The sequence below is a fragment of the Oncorhynchus mykiss genome, chromosome 16 (assembly GCF_013265735.2).
Source record: "Oncorhynchus mykiss isolate Arlee chromosome 16, USDA_OmykA_1.1, whole genome shotgun sequence".
NCBI lineage: Eukaryota > Metazoa > Chordata > Actinopteri > Salmoniformes > Salmonidae > Oncorhynchus > Oncorhynchus mykiss.
Window position 1 is genome coordinate 41,308,111 of NC_048580.1, and position 24,017 is coordinate 41,332,127.

General features: G+C 46.7%; 1 protein-coding gene across 12 annotated transcripts in view; it reads left to right on the plus strand.

The window, feature by feature from the left end:
• The window catches only part of LOC110491992 (retinoic acid receptor gamma-A), a 74,554-nt gene that overhangs the window by 2,498 nt on the left and 48,039 nt on the right, over positions 1 to 24,017 (plus strand). For 9 of the 12 annotated variants that reach the window (XM_021565903.2, XM_021565906.2, XM_021565909.2 and 6 more), the window contains exon 2: positions 15,167 to 15,592. In XM_021565903.2, the coding sequence (XP_021421578.1) occupies positions 15,415 to 15,592 (178 nt within the window). In that variant the 5' untranslated portion in view covers positions 15,167 to 15,414. Of the gene's footprint in view, positions 1 to 13,199; positions 13,393 to 13,417; positions 13,705 to 15,166; positions 15,593 to 24,017 lie in introns of those variants that run through there. The other 3 variants (XM_036946903.1, XM_021565904.2, XM_021565905.2) reach the window with 3 other exon arrangements.

Here is a 24,017-nt window from a genome sequence, read left to right on the forward strand (position 1 = left end):
CCTTCTGATCCTCTAGTACAATATATTTTTTACACCTACCTGTACAGCTGTGTGTGTGTGTGTGTGTGTGTGCGTGCGTGCGTGCGTGTGTGTGGCACTCTTGTCTTGGAGTGACACACACATTTTGTCTAACTATTCTCACAGAAACAGATTGTCAACCCTCTCGACTGGGCAGAAAATGTCGATCTGCAAAATAGAATTGAAAACAACAATAGAAGCATGTAACATTTAAAGTGAGCAATGCTGTAAACTCCCAGCGGCTTAATCAGCCCAACGGTGTCACTTTATATGCTAATGCCATCTTCACTAATTACTACATTACACCGGTAGTGATAGTCCTACATTTGTAACTGTTGAGCTCTCATAAACTTTTATATGCTTTCACATATTCATCTCTCTCATCCTCTGTCTCTTGGTCTGTTGGTCTCTCTGTCTTTCTCTCTCCCTCTGTCTCTCGCTCTGTTGGTCTCTCTGTCTCTCTCTCTCAGTCTGTTGGTCTCTGTCTCTCTCTCTCTCTCTTTCTCTCTCAGTCTCTCTGTCTCTCTTTCTCGGTCTGTTGGTCTCTCTGCCTCTCTCTCTGTCTGTTGGTCTCTGTCTCTCTCTCTCTCTCTTTCTCTCTCTCTCTCGGTCTGTTGGTCTCTCTGTCTCTCTCTCTCTCTCTCTGTCTGTTGGTCTCTCTGTCTCTGTCTCTCTCTCCCTCTTTCTCTCTCTCTCTCTCTCTCTCTCTCTCTCTCTCTCTCTTGGTCTGTTGGTCTCTCTGTCTCTCTCTCTTTCTCTCTCTCTCTCGGTCTGTTGGTCTCTCGGTCTCTCGGTCTCTCTCTCTCAGTCTGTTGGTCTCTGTCTCTCTCTCTCTCTCTTTCTCTCTCTCTCTCGGTCTGTTGGTCTCTGTCTCTCTCTTTCTCGGTCTGTTGGTCTCTCTCTCTCTCTCTCAGTCTGCTGGTCTCTCTGTCTCTGTCTCTCTCTCCCTCTTTCTCTCTCTCTCTCTCTCTCTCTTGGTCTGTTGGTCTCTCTGTCTCTGTCTCTCTCTCTTTCTCTCTCTCGGTCTGTTGGTCTCTCTCCCTCTCTCTCTCTCTCTCTCTGTCTGTTGGTCTCTCTGTCTCTCTCTCCCTCTTTCTCTCTCTCTCTCTCTCTCTTGGTCTGTTGGTCTCTCTGTCTCTCTCTCTCTCTCTCTCTCAGTCTGTAGGTCTCTCTCTCTCAGTCTGTTGGTCTCTCTGTCTCTCTCTCTCTCTTGGTCTGTGGGTCTCTCTCTCTCTCTCTCTTGGTCTGTGGGTCTCTCTCTCTCTCTCTCTCTCTCTCTTGGTCTGTTGGTCTCTCTGTCTCCCTCTTTCTCTGTCCGTCTCAAGAAGTATGTTTCATCTCTCTCCTGGTGTTGTGCTCTCCTCAGGGCTTTCTCCAACCGTTAGTGTCTCAATGTCAAGCAGCTCTGACTCTACTGCTTCTCCTCGCCGCCTCCGCCTCGCCATCATGGAAAGGAGCTGTCAGAATGACTTCATCCCGGTCTCACGGAGTGTTTTATGTCTCCGTGTTAATTCTCACTCTTTCCATATTCTTTTTCCTCCACCGTCCGTACCGACAACACAGTCATGTTCTGTCAACCAAAATCAAACGGCAAAGTTTGTGCTTTTGTTTGATCGATGGCGCCGGAATAAAGGCTTGATTGTCTATCGACACTCCCAGGTATCTATCTACACATCCAAAGACAATACCTCTTTCTGTGAATGACAAATGATATGTTGAAGTTAGTATAATGACGTGGCTTTGTTGTTGTAAGCGAAATATGCATCTGTGTTGCCAGGCTTGTGGAAGAACCCACGTCAAACTAGTTTGAGATGATGGAATGTATGATAGTTTGGAGGCGGTGCGCGCGCGTGTGTGTGTGTGTGTGTGTGTGTGTGTGTGTGTGTGTGTGGCAGTATGGAGGCAGTGTGTGTGTGTGTGGCAGTATGGAGGCTGTGTGTGTGTGTGTGTGTGTGTGTGTGTGTGTGTGTGTGTGTGTGTGTGTGTGTGTGTGTGTGTGTGTGTGTGTGTGTGTGTGTGTGTGTGTGTGTGTGTGTGTGTGTGTGTGGCAGTATGGAGGCTGTGTGTGTGTGTGTGTGTGTGTGTGTGTGTGTGTGTGTGTGTGTGTGTGTGTGGCAGTATGGAGGCGGTGGGTGGATCAGCTGTCAGTCTGTCAGGAGAAATGTCTAGGTGCCCGTAACAGGCCGCTGTAGAAAGGGACTCTGAGCTGTCAAGTTGAATCTCTTATAATAAACTGTGTTTATGATATCTATTTCGCACCCAGCCAAAACGTTTACCCATTCTATGACGCCAACTACAGTATCGTGTTACACTCTCATAATTGTGTGGAATAATCTTTTTTTTGTTTGGTTTATAAAAGCTTGGTTAGATCTTTATCCACATGTAAACTATACTTAAAGTGGTCACAAAGTGCTTGAGATCCTGTATATGTTTTCCATGCAGATCTATGGAAAACAGAAGGTTGACTGGGTTTGATCACTTCCCAGTGGTGAAAACTGATTGACATGAGGTCATTTCAACCCCAGCTTTGCCCGCTGGAAGATCCTTCAGTGCATCCCTGTCTGTTTGATCCTAATCATGACCTATGACCTAAGCTTCAGCCTCAGGTTCACATGTACATCACAATGTTGTCATTGTTGCTATAATGTACACTGAGTGTACAAAACATTAAGAACACCTTTTCTAATATTGAGTTGCACCCCCCGTTTTGCCCTCAGAACAGCCTCAGTTCCTCAGGGTATGAACTCTAGGTGTGGAAAGCGTTCCACGGGGATGCTGGCCCATGTTGACTCCAATGCTTCCCACAGTTGTGTCAAGTTGTCTGTCCTGTGGGTGGTGGACCATTTTTGATACACACAGGGAAACACGCTGTTGAGCGTGAAAAACCCAGCAGCGTTGCAGTTCTTGGCGCAAACCGTTGAGCCTGGCGCCTACTACCATACCCCATTGAAAGGCACTCAAATCTTTTGTCTTTTCCATTCACCCTCTGAATGGCACACACACACAATCCATGTCTCAATTGTCTCCAGGCTTAAAAATCCTTCTTTTAACCTGTCTCCTCCCCTTCACCTACACTGATTGAAGTGGATTTAACAAGTGACATCAACAAGGGATCATGGCTTTCACCTGGATTCACCTGGTCAGTCTATGTCATGGAAAGAGCAGGTGTTCCTAATGTTTTGTACACTCAGTGTATCATACTTGCTATATCTCAGACACGGTTTATGATGTGGGGTTTTTTTTCTCACAATTTGGATTTATTGTGCGAAGAAGACATAAATCATTTAGAACAATAGACAAGAGTAGGCAAGTCTCTAACGGAGAATAAATCAGAGTGGAGTCGTTGACGGTGCCAAGCTTTCATGTCCTGCGAACGTACTTGGTAGATATTGGCTGTGTTCACCTATCTGGAGGGCTGCGAAGTGAAGACATCCAAACTCCTTCTCTTTTGACATGCCTCCATTCTGCCCATTGAAGTTACGATCCAACGAGCCTTTGGTCGAAGAGCTTTCTTTCTCTGTGGTAAAAGAAAAATGGCCCTAGTCAGGCTGAGTTCAGGGTGAATTGTAAAACAGTCGGATGTTTTTTCAACAACTTGTGTCAGAAAATGAAAACCGGCTGAAGGGTACACTAGCACTTTCCTTGAATGACAAACAGAACAATGTGGTTTAAACACAGAGCAACGTTATGGTGTTAAACAGTGGTATGTTACTACACAGACCACGGCATAGTTGTCAAACGTATCAACTATTTCAGTTGAACGGAAAAGGAGGCACTCGATAATGAGCAACTGAACACACCCGCGAATACACATAGATTCACCTGCAGTGGTTGGGTTTCTGTCTGCTGGGTAGAAACCAGTGGTTGGGTTTCTGTCTGCTGGGTAGAAACCAGTGGTTGGGTTTCTGTCTGCTGGGTAGAAACCAGTGGTTGGGTTTCTGTCTGCTGGGTAGAAACCAGTGGTTGGGTTTCTGTCTGCTGGGTAGAAACCAGTGGTTGGGTTTCTGTCTGCTGGGTAGAAACCAGTGGTTGGGTTTCTGTCTGCTGGGTAGAAACCAGTGGTTGGGTTTCTGTCTGCTGGGTAGAAACCAGTGGTTGGGTTGTGTGGTGCATTATCACTTCCTGAGATGCTGTGATTTATTTGTTATGTTTCACTGCAGCAGTCTGCGCCAGCGGGGTTCCAACGCATCGGTTAAGACACAATTGTTGTTTTGCTCACGGAGGATTTGATACCCTTTGTTTGACAGACACTCGATCTGTGGGAACAACTCTCTCTCTCTCGCTCTCTCTGTCCTGCTCTCACGTTCTCTGTTTTTTTCTGTTTTTCTATTCTCTCTCTCTCTCTCTCTCTCTTTCACACTCCCCCTCTCTCTTTCTCACTCTCTCTCTCACACACTCACTCCCCTTCCGTCTCTCCTGAACCCAACACTCTTCACCAACCTAGAGTAACCCTCTCTCTCTCTCTCTCTCTTTCTTTCTCTCTCTCTTTCTCTCTCTTTCTCTCGCCCTCTCTCTCTCAGCTTAAATGGATTTAATTTCAAATGTGGCGTTTCTCTGGATTAGATCAATTGATTATGTTAAATCAAATCAGTCTCATTAAGTGTAATGAAGTGCTGAGAAGTATTTACAGTGTTTTTAGAAACAAAGTAAAGCTAACTAAAATGCTACAGTGGTGCACCTCCCAGGCTGGAAAGTCCCAGATCTGGTATTAATCCCACCCATAGTTGGCTGTGTAACCTTCTGTCTGTCTGTCTATCTGCTTGTCTGTCAGACTGCTGTGTGCCCCCCAGCTTCCACCCTCCCTGCCTCACTCCCTGTCTCCTTCCCTCTCTCCCTGCCCTGCCTGTCTCCCTGTCTGCCTGCCTGTCCCCGCTCTCTCTCTCCCTCTCTCCATCCCAGCCTCTCTCCCTGCCTCCTCTGTGCCCCCCAGGCACAGGGGAAGTGGGAAGGCCCTCTGTGCCCATTTGGGCCCGGGGCTGAGGGGGGTGGATGAGGTCACCCCGAATTCCCCATCTCCCCTTATAGCCTCAGACCGCCTCTCTGATCCATGCCAAACGGGCTCAGCCTACCACAGGACCTGGGCATAAGGCCCCGACATAAAAACACAAATGGCTGGTCTGTAAAAAGCAGCCCGGCTGATGTGACTCATTAAAAAACGCTGGCGCCAAGTCTTTTATTAATTCATTATTGTGTTTGGGGAAAGAGAGGGGAAGCAAGGGAAAGAGAGGGGAAGAGAGAAGGAGAGGGAAAGAGAGGATAAGAGAGAGGAAGAGTGGAGAAGAGTGGAGAAGAGAGGGGAAGAGAGGGAAAGAGAGGGAAAGAGAGGGAAAGAGAGGGAAAGAGAGGGAAAGAGGTAGAAAGAGAGGGGAAGAGAGGAAGAGAGGGAAAGAGAGAGGAAGAGAGGGAAAGAGAGGGAAAGAGAGGGGAAGAGAGGGGAAGAAATAGGAAGAGAGGGAAAGAGAGGGGAGAAGGATCCATGTTCAGTGGTTTGCTCTCTAAATGTACACTGTGGTCTGGTGGGGTTTTATTCTCCTTTTTCACTTTCTTCCTGGATTTGTATTATTTTCTTTCTTTTATTCCCTCTCTTTCTAATATTCCCTCTTTCTTTTATTCCCTCTCTTTCTAATATTCCCTCTTTCTTTTATTCCCTCTCTTTCTAATATTCCCTCTTTCTTTTATTCCCTCTCTTTCTAATATTCCCTCTTTCTTTTATTCCCTCTCTTTCTAATATTCCCTCTTTCTTTTATTCCCTCTCTTTCTAATATTCCCTCTTTCTTTTATTCCCTCTCTTTCTAATATTCCCTCTTTCTTTTATTCCCTCACTCTTTCTAATATTCCCTCTTTCTTTTATTCCCTCTCTTTCTAATATTCCCTCTTTCTTTTATTCCCTCTCTTTCTAATATTCCCTCTTTCTTTTATTCCCTCTCTTTCTAATATTCCCTCTTTCTTTTATTCCCTCTCTTTCTAATATTCTCTCTTTCTTTTATTCCCTCTCTTTCTAATATTCCCTCTTTCTTTTATTCCCTCTCTTTCTAATATTCCCTCTTTCTTTTATTCCCTCTCTTTCTAATATTCCCTCTTTCTTTTACTCCCTCTCTTTCTAATATTCCCTCTTTCTTTTATTCCCTCTCTTTCTAATATTCCCTCTTTCTTTTATTCCCTCTCTTTCTAATATTCCCTATTTCTTTTATTCCCTCTCTTTCTAATATTCCCTCTTTCTTTTATTCCCTCTCTTTCTAATATTCCCTCTTTCTTTTATTCCCTCTCTTTCTAATATTCCCTCTTTCTTTTATTCCCTCTCTTTCTAATATTCCCTCTTTCTTTTATTCCCTCTCTTTCTAATATTCCCTTTCTTTTATTCCCTCTCTTTCTAATATTCCCTCTTTATTTTATTCCCTTTCTTTCTAATATTCCCTCTTTCTTTTATTCCCTCTCTTTCTAATATTCCCTCTTTCTTTTATTCCCTCTCTTTCTAATATTCCCTATTTCTTTTACTCCCTCTCTTTCTAATATTCCCTCTCTTTCTAATATTCCCTCTCTCTCTTTCTTTTATTCCCTCTCTTTCTAATATTCCCTCTTTCTTTTATTCCCTCTCTCTTTCTAATATTCCCTCTCTCTTTCTTTTATTCCCTCTCTCTTTCTTTTATTCCCTCTCTCTTTCTTTTATTCCCTCTCTTTCTAATATTCCCTCTTTCTTTCTTTTATTCCCTCTCTCTTTCTAATATCCCCTCTTTCTTTCTTTTATTCCCTCTCTCTTTCTTTTATTCCCTCTCTCTTTCTTTTATTCCCTCTCTCTTTCTTTTATTCCCTCTCTTTCTAATATTCCCTCTTTCTTTCTTTTATTCCCTCTCTCTTTCTAATATCCCCTCTTTCTTTCTTTTATTCCCTCACTCTTTCTAATATTCCTTTTTTATTCCCTCTCTCTTTCTAATATTCCCTCTCTCTTTCTTTTATTCTCTCTCTCTTTCTAATATTCCCTCTTTCTTTCTTTTATTCCCTCTCTTTCTAATATTCCCTCTTCCTTTCATTCCCTCTTTCTTTCTAATATTCCCTCTTCCTTTCTTTTATTCCCTCTCTTTCTAATATTCCCTCTTCCTTTCTTTTATTCCCTCTCTTTCTAATATTCCCTCTTCCTTTCTTTTATTCCCTCTCTTTCTAATATTCCCTCTTCCTTTCTTTTATTCCCTCTCTTTCTAATATTCCCTCTTCCTTTCTTTTATTCCCTCTCTTTCTAATATTCCCTCTTCCTTTCTTTTATTCCCTCTCTTTCTAATATTCCCTCTTCCTTTCTTTTATTCCCTCACTCTTTCTAATATTCCCTCTTTTTTATTCCCTCACTCTTTCTAATATTCCCTCTTCCTTTCTTTTATTCCCTCTCTCTTTCTAATATTCCCTCTTCCTTTCTTTTATTCCCTCTCTTTCTTTTATTCCCTCACTCTTTCTAATATTCACCCTCTTTCTCCCCAGCCCACGAGTAGGTCTGCTGCCTTCTGTTTGGTGACAGGCAAGCTTTGAGATATGTGTGAATCGCTGTTTGACTGTGTTTTCCTCCAGATCTGGAGGGGGATAAGGTAGGTTAGGTTCCTCACATCAGACTCACAAATGGAACTCTATTCCCTATGTAGTGCACCAGGGGGCTCATAGGGCTCTGGTCAAAAGTGCACTATAGAGTTGTAACGGCTTTCATCGGAAGAAGAGGAATCATCGGACCAAAATGCAGCAGGGTAACGTGTTCATCTTTAATAAGAGCACTGAATAAACAAAACAAGAAAAAAGGAAAACCGAAACAGTCCTGCGAGGTGAAATAACACTAAACACTGAACCAAACTAAGATGGCAACACAGGCTACCTAAGTATGATTCCCAATCAGAGACAACGAAAGACAGCTGTCCCTGATTGAGAACCATACCCGGCCTAAACATAGAAATACAAAAACATAGACGTACAAACATAGAATGCCCACCCAAATCACACACTGACCAAACAAAAATAGAGTATGACATCCTGGCATGTAAATACCACGACATTAGCGCTGCACTGTATTTTTGGGGGGCATACCCAAAATGCCTACTATTTTACAATGCAGGTACGGGTATTCGGACACGGTCTCTGTCTCATGGATGAATTGATGTGGTGCTGTTTCTGTCCCCCTCCAGACATCCCCTGGGAATATGTGTAGCACATGCCTGGCCCTGGCATGTGTGCGTGCGTGTGCATGTGTGTGTGTTAGTCCTGTAATAATCCTCCATCTCCCCTTTCTCCTCTCCCAGCTCTGATGGTTTACACACAATACATTGGCATTATGGGCCGAGTTCATGAGGCAGATAACCCCACACACACACACACTCACACATATTATTATGGGTCTGTGTTTGTAAGGAGTTTTTGTTTTTCCAGCCTGAACCTCTTCCCTCATTGGGCACACTGTGAAATATATAGTGATGTTGTAGTGGGTTGGCCACACTGAACATTTGCATATGGGTCATGGTAATGGTTGTACAAACAGAGGACAGCGGAGAGGGAGAGGACCAGGTAGTGTTATAGAGGAAGGAGGTGACTTGGTGGGTTAGGTTGGGTGTAGGGGAGGGGAGGGGAGGCTGGTAGTTTTAGGAGGAAGAAGGGTTAGGGGAGTGACAAGGGCATGGTCATTGGTGTTTGAGTTGGTTAAGAGTTGCGTCGAGAGAGTTTTTTTGAGAAACGGACTGGGAGAGAGAGATGGAGGGAGGCAGAGAGAGAGAGAGAGAGATGAAGAAAGGGAGAGAGAGATTGCAGTTGGAGGCTGTGTTGGCAGTATGGGGTTGGTGCCTATAGTCTATGGGGCTATTTCTGCTGCTCCTTCCTGAAACGTGGCCACCCAAACCTGGCTGCCACCCTGCCTCCCTCCCTCCCTCCCTGCCTGCCTGCCACCCTGCCCCCCCCCCCTGCCTGCTAGCTCCCCCTCTCCCTTCCTCCCTGCTCTGCCTACCTGCTCCATCTCTATCTCCCTGCTCCGCCTGCCTGTCTGCTCCCTCCCTGCTCTGCCTGCCTGCTGGCTCTCTCTCCCTCCCTCCCTCCTTGCTCTGCCTGCTCCCTCTCTCCCTCCCTCCCTGCTCTGCCTGACTGATCCCTCTCTCCCTCCCTCCCTGCTCTGCCTGACTGATCCCTCCCTCCCTCCCTCCCTGCTCTGTCTGCCTGCTCCCTCCCTGCTCTGCCTGCCTGCTCCCCCTCTCCCTCCCTGCTCTGTCTGCCTGCTCCCTCTCTGCCTCCCTGCTCTGTCCGCCTGCTCCCTCTCTGCTTCCCTGCTCTGTCTGCCTGTTACCTCCCTGCCTCCCTGTTCTGCCTGTCTGCTCCCTCCCTCCCTGCTCTGCCTGCCTGCTACCTCTCTCTCTCCCTCTCTCCTTGCTCTGCCTGCTCCCTGCTCTGCCTGACTGATCCCTCTCTCCCTCCCTACCTGCTCTGCCTGACTGATCCCTCCCTCCCTCCCTCCCTGCTCTTCCTGCCTGCTCCCTCCCTGCTCTGTCTGCCTGCTCCCTCTCTGCCTCCCTGCTCTGTCTGCCTGCTCCCTCTCTGCTTCCCTGCTCTGTCTGCCTGTTACCTCCCTGCCTCCCTGTTCTGCCTGTCTGCTCCCTCCCTCCCTGCTCTGCCTGCCTGCTACCTCTCTCTCTCCCTCTCTCCTTGCTCTACCTGCTCCCTGCTCTGCCTGACTGATCCCTCTCTCCCTCCCTACCTGCTCTGCCTGACTGATCCCTCCCTCCCTCCCTCCCTGCTCTTCCTGCCTGCTCCCTCCCTGCTCTGTCTGCCTGCTCCCTCTCTGCCTCCCTGCTCTGTCTGCCTGCTCCCTCTCTGCTTCCCTGCTCTGTCTGCCTGTTACCTCCCTGCCTCCCTGTTCTGCCTGTCTGCTCCCTCCCTCCCTGCTCTGCCTGCCTGCTACCTCTCTCTCTCCCTCTCTCCTTGCTCTACCTGCTCCCTGCTCTGCCTGACTGATCCCTCTCTCCCTCCCTACCTGCTCTGCCTGACTGATCCCTCCCTCCCTCCCTCCCTGCTCTTCCTGCCTGCTCCCTCCCTGCTCTGTCTGCCTGCTCCCTCTCTGCCTCCCTGCTCTGTCTGCCTGCTCCCTCTCTGCTTCCCTGCTCTGTCTGCCTGTTACCTCCCTGCCTCCCTGTTCTGCCTGTCTGCTCCCTCCCTCCCTGCTCTGCCTGCCTGCTACCTCTCTCTCTCCCTCTCTCCTTGCTCTGCCTGCTCCCTGCTCTGCCTTACTGATCCCTCTCTCCCTCCCTACCTGCTCTGCCTGACTGATCCCTCCCTCCCTCCCTCCCTGCTCTTCCTGCCTGCTCCCTCCCTGCTCTGTCTGCCTGCTCCCTCTCTGCCTCCCTGCTCTGTCTGCCTGCTCCCTCTCTGCTTCCCTGCTCTGTCTGCCTGTTACCTCCCTGCCTCCCTGTTCTGCCTGTCTGCTCCCTCCCTCCCTGCTCTGCCTGCCTGCTACCTCTCTCTCTCCCTCTCTCCTTGCTCTACCTGCTCCCTGCTCTGCCTGACTGATCCCTCTCTTCCTCCCTCCCTGCTCTGCCTGCTCCCTGCCTCCCTCCCTCCTTGCTTCCCTCCCTTCCTCTCTGCCTCCCCCCCTCCCTCCCTGCCTCCCTGGCTCTGCTCTGGGTTCACATGTGGAACAGTTTACTGTAATGGAACTCTAACTTAGTGGTGGTTTGAAGCTGCCTGCAGCAGTAGAGTGTAATTAACTGGCTCTGGTGAAAGAGAAAGAGCCAGAAAGAAAGAGAGGAAGGGAGAGAGAAGAGAGGGAGATCAGTGGAAAGGGGGATGTGTGTGTTTTTGCACATGTGTGTAGTGTGTGGAGTTCAAGAGTGCCTCTGTGTTGTTTTTGTTATATGTGTGTGTAACTTTGATGTGAGTATGGAAAATAGTTATGTTTCCTGGGCAGGCAGCCACCCCTTAGTGCCGCCCAGTGCCCACACTCTGTCACTGTGCCCATACTCTGCCTCTCTCTCTCTCTCTCAGCTAGTTCAGCATTTCAGCTAGTTCAGCATTTCAACTAGTTCAGCTAGTTCAGCAGTTCAGCAGCTCAGCTAGTTCAGCAGCTCAGTTAGTTCAGCAGTTCAGCTAGTTCAGCAGTTCAGCTAGTTCAGCAGTTCAGCTAGTTCAGCAGTTCAGCCAGTTCAGCAGCTCAGCTAATTCAGCAGTTCAGCATTTCAGCTAGTTCAGCCAGTTCAGCAGCTCAGCTAATTCAGCAGTTCAGCCAGTTCAGCAGTTCAACCAGTTCAGCCAGTTCAGCAGTTCAGCTAGTTCAGCCAGTTCAGCAGCTCAGCTAATTCTGCAGTTCAGCCAGTTCAGCAGTTCAGCCAGTTCAGCAGTTCAGCTAATTCAGCTAGTTCAGCCAGTTCAGCCAGTTCAGCAGTTCAGCTAGTTCAGCAGTTCAGATAGTTCAGCTAGTTCAGCAGTTCAGCTAGTTCAGCAGCTCAGCTAGTTCAGCCAGTTCAGCAGTTCAGCTAATTCAGCTAGTTCAAAAGTTAAGCTAGTCCAGTAGTTCAGCTAATTCAGCTAGTTCAGCTAGTTCAGCAGTTCAGCTAGTTCAGCAGTTCAGTTAGTTCAGCTAGTTCAGCAGCTCAGCTAGTTCAGTAGTTCAGCCACTCAGCTAATTCAGCATTTCAGCTAGGTCAGCAGTTCAGCAGTTCAGCTAGTTCAGCAGTTCAGCTAGTTCAGCAGTTCAGTTAGTTCAGCTAGTTCAGCAGCTCAGCTAGTTCAGCATGTTCAGCCAGTTCAGCAGCTCAGCTAATTCAGCAGTTCAGCCAGTTCAGCAGTTCAGCTAATTCAGCTAGTTCAGCAGTTCAGCTAGTTCTGCAGTTCTGCAGTTCAGCAGTTCAGCTAGTTCAGCAAGTTTAGCCAATTCAGCAGTATAGCTAGTTCAGCCAGTTTAGCCAGTTCTGCAGTTCAGCCAGTTTAGCCAGTTCAGCAGTTCAGCCAGTTCAGCCAGTCCAGCAGTTCAGCTAGTTCAGCCAGTTCAGCTAGTTCAGCAGTTCAGCTAGTTCAGCTAATTCAGCTAGTTCAAAAGTTAAGCTAGTCCAGTAGTTCAGCTAGTTCAGTAGTTCAGCTAGTCAGCAGTTCAGCTAGTTCAGCAGTTCAGCTAGTTCAGCAGTTCAGTTAGTTCAGCTAGTTCAGCAGCTCAGCTAGTTCAGCAGTTCAGCCACTCAGCTAATTCAGCATTTCAGCTAGTTCAGCAGCTCAGCTAGTTCAGCAGTTCAGCCACTCAGCTAATTCAGCATTTCAGCTAGTTCAGCAGTTCAGCATTTCAGCTAGTTCAGCAGTTCAGCTAGTTCAGCAGTTCAGGTAGTTCAGCAGTTCAGTTAGTTCAGCTAGTTCAGCAGCTCAGCTAGTTCAGCATGTTCAGCCAGTTCAGCAGCTCAGCTAATTCAGCAGTTCAGCCAGTTCAGCAGTTCAGCAGTTCAGCTAGTTCAGCTAGTTCTGCAGTTCAGCAGTTCTGCAGTTCAGCAGTTCAGCCAGTTTAGCAAGTTTAGCCAATTCAGCAGTTTAGCTAGTTCAGCCAGTTTAGCCAGTTCTGCAGTTCAGCCAGTTCAGCCAGTTCAGCAGTTCAGCCAGTTTAGCCAGTTTAGCCAGTTCAGCAGTTCAGACAGTTTAGCCAGTTCTGCAGTTCAGCAGTTCAGCCAGTCCAGCAGTTCAGCCAGTTTAGCCAGTTCAGCAGTTCAGATAGTTCAGTCAGTCCAGCAGTTCAGCCAGTTTAGCCAGTTCAGCAGTTCAGATAGTTCAGTTAGTTCTGCAGTTCAGCGGTTCAGCCAGTTCAGCATTTCAGTTAGTTCTGCAGTTCAGCCGGTTCAGCGGTTCAGCCAGTTCAGCATTTCAGTTAGTTCTGCAGTTCAGCCAGTTCAGCAGTTCAGTTAGTTCTGCAGTTCAGCAGTTCAGTTAGTTCTGCAGTTCAGCCAGTTCAGCAGTTCAGCCTCAGATCTTTCTTTTTTTCCCTCTTTGCTTATTCCCAGAATTCCAAGATTCTTCCTCAGTCTCTGTTCCCCCTGATTCACAAACCACGGCCGTTCCAGATAGCAGCTCTGGCTGATTTCCTTGGCTCTGCTGTTTCTCCAAACCACATTTCAAAAACAAGCAGCTGACACCACCCACTCATAAAACCTCTCTGGGGGGGGGGGCAGGGCAGAGGTTAGAATGGGACGCGCACGGCACTGGGCTCAGAGTTAGAGCTAGAGACAGCCAACAGCCGTGTGCTTTTCCAGCGACAAGCTGCGTCTACAGTGCTTATGTGCTTCACCTTACCTGGGACTGAGGACAAGTGGGCAATCATGCTGGACTGGTGTTAGCCTAGATGGGTACATTGGGCTGTCTGAAGCAAAAGAGAGATGGAGGGAGTTAGAAATGGAGGTAAAGGAACATGATGGCACTGTGTTTATGGTCTAGACTTCTGGGCTGCCATTCATGAAAACATAAAATGTATTATTAGTGACAATATTCAATTTTCTCCCAGCCTGTATATTCTGGACAGTGGTGGGAAAAGTACTGAATTGTCATGCATGAGTTGAAGTGCAAAGTCAAGTAAATGCTATAAATCAAATTCCTTATGCTAAGCTAACCGTGGTGAATGTATGGTTGAATGGTCCTCCCGACTGGGTACTCTAGCAGCATACAAGAAACGTTCTTTCCGACGTATTCGGGGTAAAAAAAAATCATGATCAGGTCAGTGATTCGTGTGAAATAGGGTGTTACTTTTAAGCCATAAGCCAAACTCTCAATGTGTTCTATGCTTTTGGACAGTGTATTGCTCCCATTCTCTCTGCCAGTGTGATGGATTTTATTTGAATGTAGTCCCGTTTTCTGGGGGTTTTTGTTGGTTGGCATCTTTTTTATTATTATTATTTTGGTTATTGCTTTTTTTCGTAGGGTCCTACTACTTTGTATTTGCTGTATTCTGTTGTTACTATATATATATATGTGTATAAATACCAAAAAATGACAATAAAATGTTGGTCATAAAAAAATAAAAAAATAAATGGAGGTATAGGCATCAGCAGTTAGGCGGGCAACCATTGTTCCTCTCTGTCTTTCTTCCTCTCTCTCTCTCCCCCTCTCTCTCCCCCCCCCCCCCCCCCTCTCTCTCTCTCTCTCTCTCTCTCTCTATTTCTCATGTGTTGGATCCCGTGTCTGGGCCTTTGGTCCTGGGGGATCGAGGCAGAGAGTAAGGCACAGGAGACAGAAAGGCAGGCTGCTGTGCGGGCTAGAGCCAGGGGACCAGGCAGTAGAGAGGCAGAATGAGAGAGATACAGAGAGGCAGAGAGGCAGAGAGAGAGAGAGGCAGAGAGAGAGAGAGAGAGAGAGAGAGAGAGAGAGAGAGAGAGAGAGAGAGAGAGAGAGAGAGAGAGAGAGAGAGAGAGAGAGAGAGAGAGAGAGAGAGAGAGAGAGAGAGAGAGAGAGAGACAGAGAGATGTGAGACAGAGAGATGTGAGACAGAGAGGCAGGCTGCTGTGCGGGCTAGAGCCAGGGGACCAGGCAGCAGAGAGGCAGAAAGAGAGAGAGAGATACAGAGAGGCAGAGAGAGAGAGGGGTTGAGAGTTGTGAGACAGAGAGGCAGGCTGCTGTGCTGGGTTGGCAGCATGAACAGAGAGCCTCTTTATTGTGGAGTTCTGCTGATTTAAATCATATGGCATAGCCTGGAATCACTGCAAAAGTCTGGAAGCCTTTCAAAACTGCTGAAACAAGAGCTCCTTCACCCTCCCTCCCTCCTTCTCTCCCGCTAACTTTTTTCAAACAACTCTCTTATTTTCTTTTCCTTTCCTCACCCCCGGTTTTCTTGCTTTTCCTTCTTCTACTCGCTTTTTGACTCTCACAGTCTCTCACATATCCCCCCCCCCCCCCCCCCCCCCCCCCACACACACACCTCAACGTTTTCAACATAACCTGTGTTCACTATTGTTTTGATGTTTGCACATGCCTCTGAGATGACTGTTTTGGAATAAACTATTCATTGTTGCAGATCAGTCGTCAGAGTTGACGTATGTTGAACTGTGCTTGTAGAAAACAAAGAACATTTACTTTCCATTTTAACATTACATCATGTGACAATATTGTAAAAAGTAGTTATTATCAATTTTGTAGAACAAAATAAAAATGTTATGTTTTTTTTTGTGTCTTCTTCTGATAGGTGCATTCGCATGATCATTCCTAAGAGCAGAAGACCAGAAATCTCCTCGGCCAACCAGAACCTTAGGTCCTCATCCAGCCCAGCGCCCTGATAGGCTACCGGTGGAAGAAGTGGAATTCCCAGTTTGGCATTCCCAATTTTCCTGTCCTCTACCAGGTGGTGTGTGATATTCCCTAGCCCAACGGCCTGAGAGAGGGTCTGTCTTGGATACCACAGGCCTTCTGGGTACTCCTCTCCTCTCCATTACCATGGCTACCAACAGGGAACGGCAGGTGGGTCAGGTGGGTCACATGACAGGGTTCCCACCTGCTGTCTACCCATTTGCCTTCAACTCCATGCGGAACCACTCCTCCTTTGACCTGCTGGCCAATAGCAGCCTGTTTGGGAGATTCAGCACCGACCTCCCTAAAGAGATGGCTGCACTGTGTAAGTGAAGTTACTCAAACATATTGTGTGTGCATGTACATGTGTGTGCCTGTGTGTGTACACGTGTGTGTGTGTGGGGGGGGGGGGGGGGGTGTCTGTCGTATTTTGAAACAGAACATTTTCCATTTTCAGTGAACATGTATGCATCTGTTTATAATAATACGAGAGATGAAAACAATGAAACAGAGAAAGGAGCAGTTTCATAACATTGCGTTGATCGTTTGTTGTCGTTTTGGGGTTTTATGATGGCTGCTGTAGATGATTAGGTGGTGACACAGTCAGAGAGACCGTAAAGTTAAACCGGCTTCCTTCCCACAAGTCTCAAATAAGAGAGGTGATGTCATCAAATATTGGAAAATGCTCATAAGAGGCTGTGTCTGCTGCCATTCTAAATGCAGGTATATATGTGGCCACAGGGGGTGCTGTTGTATATCGGCGGAGACTGAAAGGGAAAAAAAGGGAGGAGAGAAGAGAAAGAGACATTTGTTAGTGATTTATAGCTTTTCTCTGCAGTGGAACACCTTGAACAATTTGAAATGGTGACGGCACAATATAAAGACGTCCATTTAAAACCACTCAAATGTGCCTATGGCGTTTCTACGGGTTATAGCTTTTAACATCAACACAAAACATATAAGTAAAGAAGTAAACATTGCCCTCAAAAGGTTTCAAAAGCATAAAGACATTTCAAATGTTGTATTAAACAGTGTTTAACCATGTGCACATAGTTGTAGTATGCATACTAGGGGAAACTAAGTAAACCGATAAATATTGGTTGTATTTACAATGTTTGTGCAACGGATCACAAATCTTGCTACTGTAATTCCACATTGCGAACATTTCGCCTAACAGATATGGGAGTTTATCAAAGTTTTATTTGTTTTCAAATTCTATGTGGGTCTGTGTGTTCTGTTGGAAATATGTATCTCTAATATGTACATACCTTTGGCAAGTGCAGCTCAGTTTCCACCACATTTTGTGGGCAGTAGGGACATAGACTTCCTTTCTTCTCTCTCTTTCTTCTCTTCTCTCTAGCCAGGTCTGCCTTCGGCGGCCATTCTCAATAGCAAGGCTATGTTCACAGAGTCTGTACATAGTCAAAGATGTCCTTCATTTTGGGTCAGTCACGGTGGTCAGGTATTCTGCTACTGTGTACTCTCTGTTTAGGGCCAGATAGTATTTCAGTTTGCTCAGTTTTTTGGTTGATTCTTTCCAGTGTGCCAAATAGCTATCTTTTTGTTTTCTCATCATTTGGTTGGATCTAATTGTGTTGCTCTCCTGGGGCTCTGTTGGGTCTGTTTGTGAACAGAGCTCCAGAACCAGCTGGCTGAAGGGGACTCTTTTGTAGGTTAATCTCTCTATAGGTTAGGGCTTTATTTCTAAAAAATAAAAAACGGAAAAGTGGTGCGTGCATATGTATTCACCCCCTTTTCCTATGAAGCCCCTAAATAAGATCTGGTGCAACCAATTACCTTCAGAAGTCACATAATTAGTTAAATAAAGTCCATCTGTGTGCACGCTAAGTGTCACATAATCTGTCACATGATCTCAGTATATGTATATATACTGTTCTGAAAGGCCCCAGAGTCTGCAACACCACTAAGCAAGGGGCACCACCAAGCAAGCGGCACTATGACGGAGCTCTCTAAACAGGTCAGGGACAAAGTTGTGGAGAAGTACTGAACAGGGTTGGGTTATAAAAAAACATCAGAAACTTTGAACATCCCACGGAGCACCATTAAAGAAAAAAAGCAAACACGCTTGGTGTTCGCCAAAAATCATGTGGGAGACTAACCAAACATATGGAAGAAGGTACTCTGGTCAGATGAAACTAAAATGTAGCTTTCTGGCCATCAAGGAAAAAGCTATGTCTGGTGCAAACCCAACACCTCTCATCCCCCTGAGAACACCATCCCCACAGTGAAGCATGGTGGTGGTGCATCATGCTGTGGGGATGTTTTTCATCGGCAGGGACTCGGACACTGGTCAGAATTGAAGGAACGATGGATGGTGCTAAATACAAAATCATTCTTGAGGGAAACCTGTTTCAGTCTTCCAGAGATTTGAGACTGGGACAGAGATTCACCTTCCAGCAGGACAATGACCCTAGGCATACTGCTAAAGCAACACTCGAGTGGTTTAAGGGGAAACATTTAAATGTCTTGGAATGGCCTAATCAAAGCCCAGACCTCAATCCAATTGAGAATCTCTGGTATGACTTAAAGACTGCTGTACACCAGTGGAACCCATCCAACTTGAAGGAGCTGGAGCAGTTTTGCCTTGAAGAATGGGAAAAAATCCCAGTGGCTAGATGTGCCAAGCTTATAGAGACATACCCCAAGAGACTTGCAGCTGTAATTGCTGCAAAAGGTGGTTCTACAAAGTATTGACTTTGAGGAGGTGAATAGTTATACACACTCAAGTTTTCTGTTTTTTATCTTATTTCTTTTTTTGTTTCACAATAAAAAAAATATATTTTGCATCTTCAAAGTGGTAGGCATGTTGTGTAAATCAATTGATACAAACCCCAAATTTTTTAAATTTTAATTCCAGGTTGTAAGGCAACAAAATAGGAAATCTGCCAAGGGGGTGAATACTTTCGCAAGCCACTGTAAAATACATATTTTCCAGGATGTTGAAAATGTGTCTTCCGGATGTAGAAAAGGCGTCGGCTCATGCTTACTGGTGTGTAGCCTGCCATGTCGGCCACAATGGAATTGTATGAATGCCCATCCATGTGGTAGGCCTACCATTTGTAAAACAGGCAGTTGCATTGCCTTTATTAGTCCTGATTCCTGTGACTAATCCATTTGGCTATATAAGCTCTGAATATCAGCTACCAAACTTTATCAGGAGTTGCCGTGAGCCTATTTACACAGTGGGAATTGCTGAAGTATTTTATTTTTCACTATGATCAAACTTGTCAAAAATGGATGGATACAAACTTCATGACAATGGGGTGAAACTCCTGGACAACAGTTGTGATTGTTCATTCCGTAGCGTCCATTTTTACTTTGACCTGTTTTATTTGATTGAGCGCCATTTAGGTTAGGCTATTTGATCGGAGAAACCGGCATGATGTAAAAAAAAGTGTCTTTCTCGTTACATTGTAGGCTACAGAAAAGGCCACATACTCTTTCTACCATATCCTGTATCTGCTACATGATTTATGTTTGATCATTTTTGGAGGGAACGGAACGCTGGTGGAGCGCCACAGCGATGCGCCTCTTCAACAGCACCCTAGAGAGGCGCGCTGGGAATGAAAAAGCAAAATCATTTGCGCCCCTTCCTTTGACAAAGTGGCCACTGTTTATCAAAGGGCGGTATCACCTCTCACCTAATCAGCGCTCACCTAAAAAGCCAATTTGCCACTGGTTGAGAGAAATTGTCATTGATTTTAGGTAGAATTATAGGTGGTTTTATGTGTTGTTGTTGGATTTGCGTCTTGGTCTGTTTAGCTCAGAAAATGCCACCCTTGTCAATCCTCTGCCTAATCCTGCCTAATGAGTGGGCCGGCCGTGAGGACATGAAAGAACTGGACATTTTCAGCTTCCAGGAAGTGTACTGTATGCAGATTCTTGCGACATGGGGGCGTGCATTATCATGCTGAAACATGAGGTGATGGCGGCGGATGAATGGCACGACAATGGGCCTCAGAATCTCCTCACGGTATCTCTGTGCATTCAAATTGCCACCGATAAAATGCAATTGTGTTCATTGTCCGTAGCTTATGTCCGCCCATACCATAACCCCACCGCCACCATGGGGCACTCTGTTCAAAGTGTTGACCTCAGCAAACCACTCGCCCACACGACGCCATCTGCCCGGTACAATTGAAACCAGGATTCATCCGTTAAGAGCACACTTCTCCAGTGTGCCAGTGGCCATCGAAGGTGAGCATTTGCCCGCTGACGTAGGTTAAGACCCCGAACTGCAGTCAGGTCAAGACCCTGGTGAGGATGACGAGCATGCAGATAAGCTTCCCTGAGATGGTTTCTGACAGTTTGTGCTGAAATTCTTCGGTTTTGCAAAGCCACAGTTTCATCAGCTGTCCAGGTGGCTGGTCTCAGACCATCCCGATAGTGAAGAAGCCGGATGTGGAGGTCCTGGGCTGGCATGGTTACAAGTGGTCTGTGGTTGTGAGGCCGGTTGGACGTACAGCAAAATTCTCTAAAACGACATTGGAGGCAGCTTATGGTAGAGAAATTAACATGACATTCTCTGGCAACAGCTCTGGTGGACATTCCTGCAGTCAGCATGCCAACTGCACACTCCCTCAAAACGTGAGACATCTGTGGCATTGTGTTGTGCGACAAAACTGCACATTTGGCCTTTTATTGTCCCCAGTACAAGGTTCATCTGTGTAATGATCAGGTTGTTTAATCAGTTTCTTAATATGCCACACCTGTCAAGTGGATGGATTATCTTGGCCAAGGAGAAATGCTCACTAACAGGGATCGAAACGAATTGTAGAGAAATAAGGTTTTGTGCGTATAGAACATTTCTGCGATCTTTACATGTTGCATTTATATTTTTGTGCAGTGTATATACAGTACCAGTAAAAGTATGGACACACCTACTCATTCAAGTTTTTATTTTATTTTTTTTTTTTTACTATTTTCTATATTGTAGAATAATAGTGAAGACATCAAAACTATGAAATAACACATATCGAATCATGTAGTAACCAATAAAGTGTTATATTATAAAAATATGTTTGATATTTGATATTCTTCAAAGTAGCCTCCCTTTGCCTTGATGACAGCTTTGCACACTCTTGGCTATCTCTCAACCAGTTTAATGAGGTAGTCACTGGAATGCATTTCAATTAACAGGTCTGCCTTGTTAAAAGTTAATTTGTGGAATTTCTTTCCTTAATGTGTTTGAGCCAATCAGTTGTGTTGTGACAAGGTAGGGGTGGTATACAGAAGATAGCCCTTTTTGGTAACAGACCAAGTCCATATTATGGCAAGAACAGCTCAAATAAGCAAAGAGAAATGACAGTCCATCATTACTTTAAGACATTAAGGTCAGCCAGTATGGAACATTTCAAGAACTTTGAACATTTCTTTAAGCGCAGTCGCGAAAACCATCAAGCGCTATGATGAAACTGGCCCTCATGAGGACCGCCACAGGAAAGGAAGACCCAGAGAAATCTGTCCTTTGGTCTGATGAGTCCAAATTGGAGATTTTTGGTTCCAACCGCCGTGTCTTTGTGCGACGCAGAGTAGGTGATCAGATGATCTCTTCATGTGTAGCATGGAGGAGGTGTGATGGTGTGGGGGTGCTTTGCTGGTGACACTGTCTGTGATTTTTGTTTTATTCTAGGCACACTTAACCAGCATGGCTACCACAGCGTTCTGCAGCGATACGCCATCCCATCTGGTTTGGGGTTAGTGGGGCTATCATTTGTTTTTCAACAGGACAATGACCCAACACACCTCCAGGCTGTGTAAGGGCTATTTGACCAAGAAGCAGAGTGAAGGATCCAATGACCTGGCCTCCACAATCACTCAACCCAATTGATATGGTTTGGGATGAGTTGGACCGCAAAGTGAAGGAAAAGCAGCCAACAAGTGCTCAGTACATGTGGGAATCAAGACTGTTGGAAAAGCATTCCAGGTGAAGCTGGTTGAGAGAATGCCAAGAGTGTGCAAAGCTGTCATCAAGGCAAAGGGTGGCCACTTTGAAGATTCTAAAATATAAAATATATTTTGATTTGTTAAACACTGTTTTGGTTACTACGTGATTCCACATGTATTATTTTATAATTTGGATGTCTTCACTATTATTCTGCAATGTAGAAAATAGTTTAAAAAATAAAGAAAAACACTTGAATGAGTAGGTGTGTCCAAACTTTTGACTGGTACTGTATATATTTTTGCAGAATTCTGCATGCAGAGTCTCAGTTGGGTGTTTGTCCGTTTTTGTGATATTTGGGTTGGTGAGTTGACCCCAGGCCTCTCAACCATAGAGAGCAATGGGTTCTATAAAAGTGATTTAAGTATTTTAGCCATATCCTAATTGGGATGTCGAGTTTTATGTTCCTTTCGATGGCATAGAAATACCTTATTGCCTTGTCACTTATATCATTCACAGCCTTGTGGAAGCTCTCTCTCTCTCCCTCCCCTCAGCCCAGCATGCCTGAGCACCTCTCCAGCCTTTCAGATGTCAATCACTACCTCCCCCTTCTGCTGCCCACTTAATCCTTAAGGTATTTACAGGGAACCAGAGAGAGAGGAGAGAGAGAGAGAGAATCAAAAAAGTAGGAGAGTAGAAAGAGAGCACCCGGGGGTAATGTCCTGGTGCGGTGGAATCCAAGAACACACCCTGCTAGGAAAACACACACACACACACACACACACACACACACACACACACACACACACACCTCTCTGTCTCTCCTTCATGTAAAAATGTGAAACACCCCTCTCATGCACTCACTCACACTGAATAAAATCTCCTTCATTTATGAATGCATTTTTCATGGTATCAAGGGCAACACGTTCAATTGTTGTTCATATATGCATGGACCTTAGACGGTTGTCAGGATGTTATTGTACACGAGAATCTGTTCTCATTAATTGACCTTGTTTAATAAATTCAATAAATGGGGTGGAGGATACGCAAATGGGGTGGGGGATACGCAAATGACCAGATTAACAAGGCAAAACTAGGCATAGTATCTTGACCGTGTGGTTGAGGGGTTGTAAGGTACATATCTGTGTTGCGGCTTAACTGCGACGGGTTCAAAGGTTAAGTCAGGATCACAGAGTCACAATTAGCTCTAACCCGTGTTTAAACATGGAGATTGGCATTCCTCATTCTTCTCCCCCTCTTCCACAGCCCAGACAGCCAGACATGTTACAAGTTGTTTCACTGACAGCTTTTCTCATACCGTCCTTTTCAAACGTTCGCTTCCGTGGAAAACAAAGGCAGGCGCTCACTTAAACGTTCCAACATTCCCCGGGCACTGTTTTTCCTTTTCTTCTCCCCGAATCCATGCAACTTATTATGTGACTTATTCAGCAAATTTTTACTCCTTAACTTATTTAGGCCTGCCATTACAAAGGGGGGTTGAATACTTCCTCACAATATTTTCCTGTCTCACAGTTCCATGGTTCATTGCCGTGTGAAAGGTGGCCAGGGACACACGCGGTCCCATCCCACCTTTCTTTGTTTTGGTGTGCTGTGTGTGAGAGGATGGGGAGGGGGGAGGGAGACAGAGAGAGGGAGGAGGGGGAGGGAGAGAGAGAGAGAGGGGGAGGGAGACAGAGAGAGAGGGAGGAGGGGGAGGGAGACAGAGAGAGAGAGAGAGAGGGGAGGGAGACAGAGAGAGAGAGAGGGAGGAGGGGGAGGGAGACAGAGAGAGGGAGGAGGGGGAGGGAGACAGAGAGAGGGAGGGAGGGAGGAGGGAGAGGGAGACAGAGAGAGGGAGGAGGGGGAGGGAGACAGAGAGAGAGAGGGAGGAGGGAGAGGGAGACAGAGAGAGAGAGGGAGGAGGGGGAGGGAGACAGAGAGAGAGAGGGAGGGGGAGGGAGACAGAGAGAGAGAGAGGGAGGAGGGGGAGGGAGACAGAGAGGGAGGAGGGAGAGGGAGACAGAGAGAGAGAGGGAGGAGGGGGAGGGAGACAGAGAGAGAGAGGGAGGGGGAGGGAGACAGAGAGAGAGAGAGAGGGAGGAGGGAGAGGGAGACAGAGAGGGAGGAGGGGGAGGGAGACGGAGAGAGAGAGGGAGGGGGAGGGAGACAGAGAGAGAGAGGAGGGGGAGGGAGACAGAGAGAGAGAGGGAGGAGGGGGAGGGAGACAGAGAGAGAGAGGGAGGAGGGGGAGGGAGACAGAGAGAGGGAGGAGGGGGAGGGAGACAGAGAGAGAGAGAGAGAGAGAGGGAGGAGGGAGAGGGAGACAGAGAGGGAGGAGGGGGAGGGAGACAGAGAGGGAGGGGGAAGGGAGACAGAGAGAGAGAGAGAGAGGGAGGAGGGAGAGGGAGACAGAGAGAGAGAGGGAGGAGGGGGAGGGAGACAGAGAGAGACAGAGGGAGGAGGGGGAGGGAGACAGAGAGAGAGAGAGGGAGGAGGGGGAGACAGACAGAGAGAGGGGGGAGGGAGGAGGGGAATATAGAGAGGATGGAGGGAGGAGGGAGATATGGAGGGAGGAGGGGGAGGGAGACAGACAGATAGAGGATGGGAGGGAGGAGGGGGAGGGAGACAGACAGATAGAGGATGGAGGGAGGAGGGGGAGGGAGACAGATAGAGAGAGGAGGGAGGGGGAGGGAGGGAGACAGACAGACAGACAGAGAGAGGATGGGAGGGAGACAGACAGATAGAGGATGGAGGGAGGAGGGGGAGGGAGACAGATAGAGAGAGGAGGGAGGGAGACAGACAGACAGACAGAGAGAGGATCGGAGGGAGGAGGGGGAGGGAGACA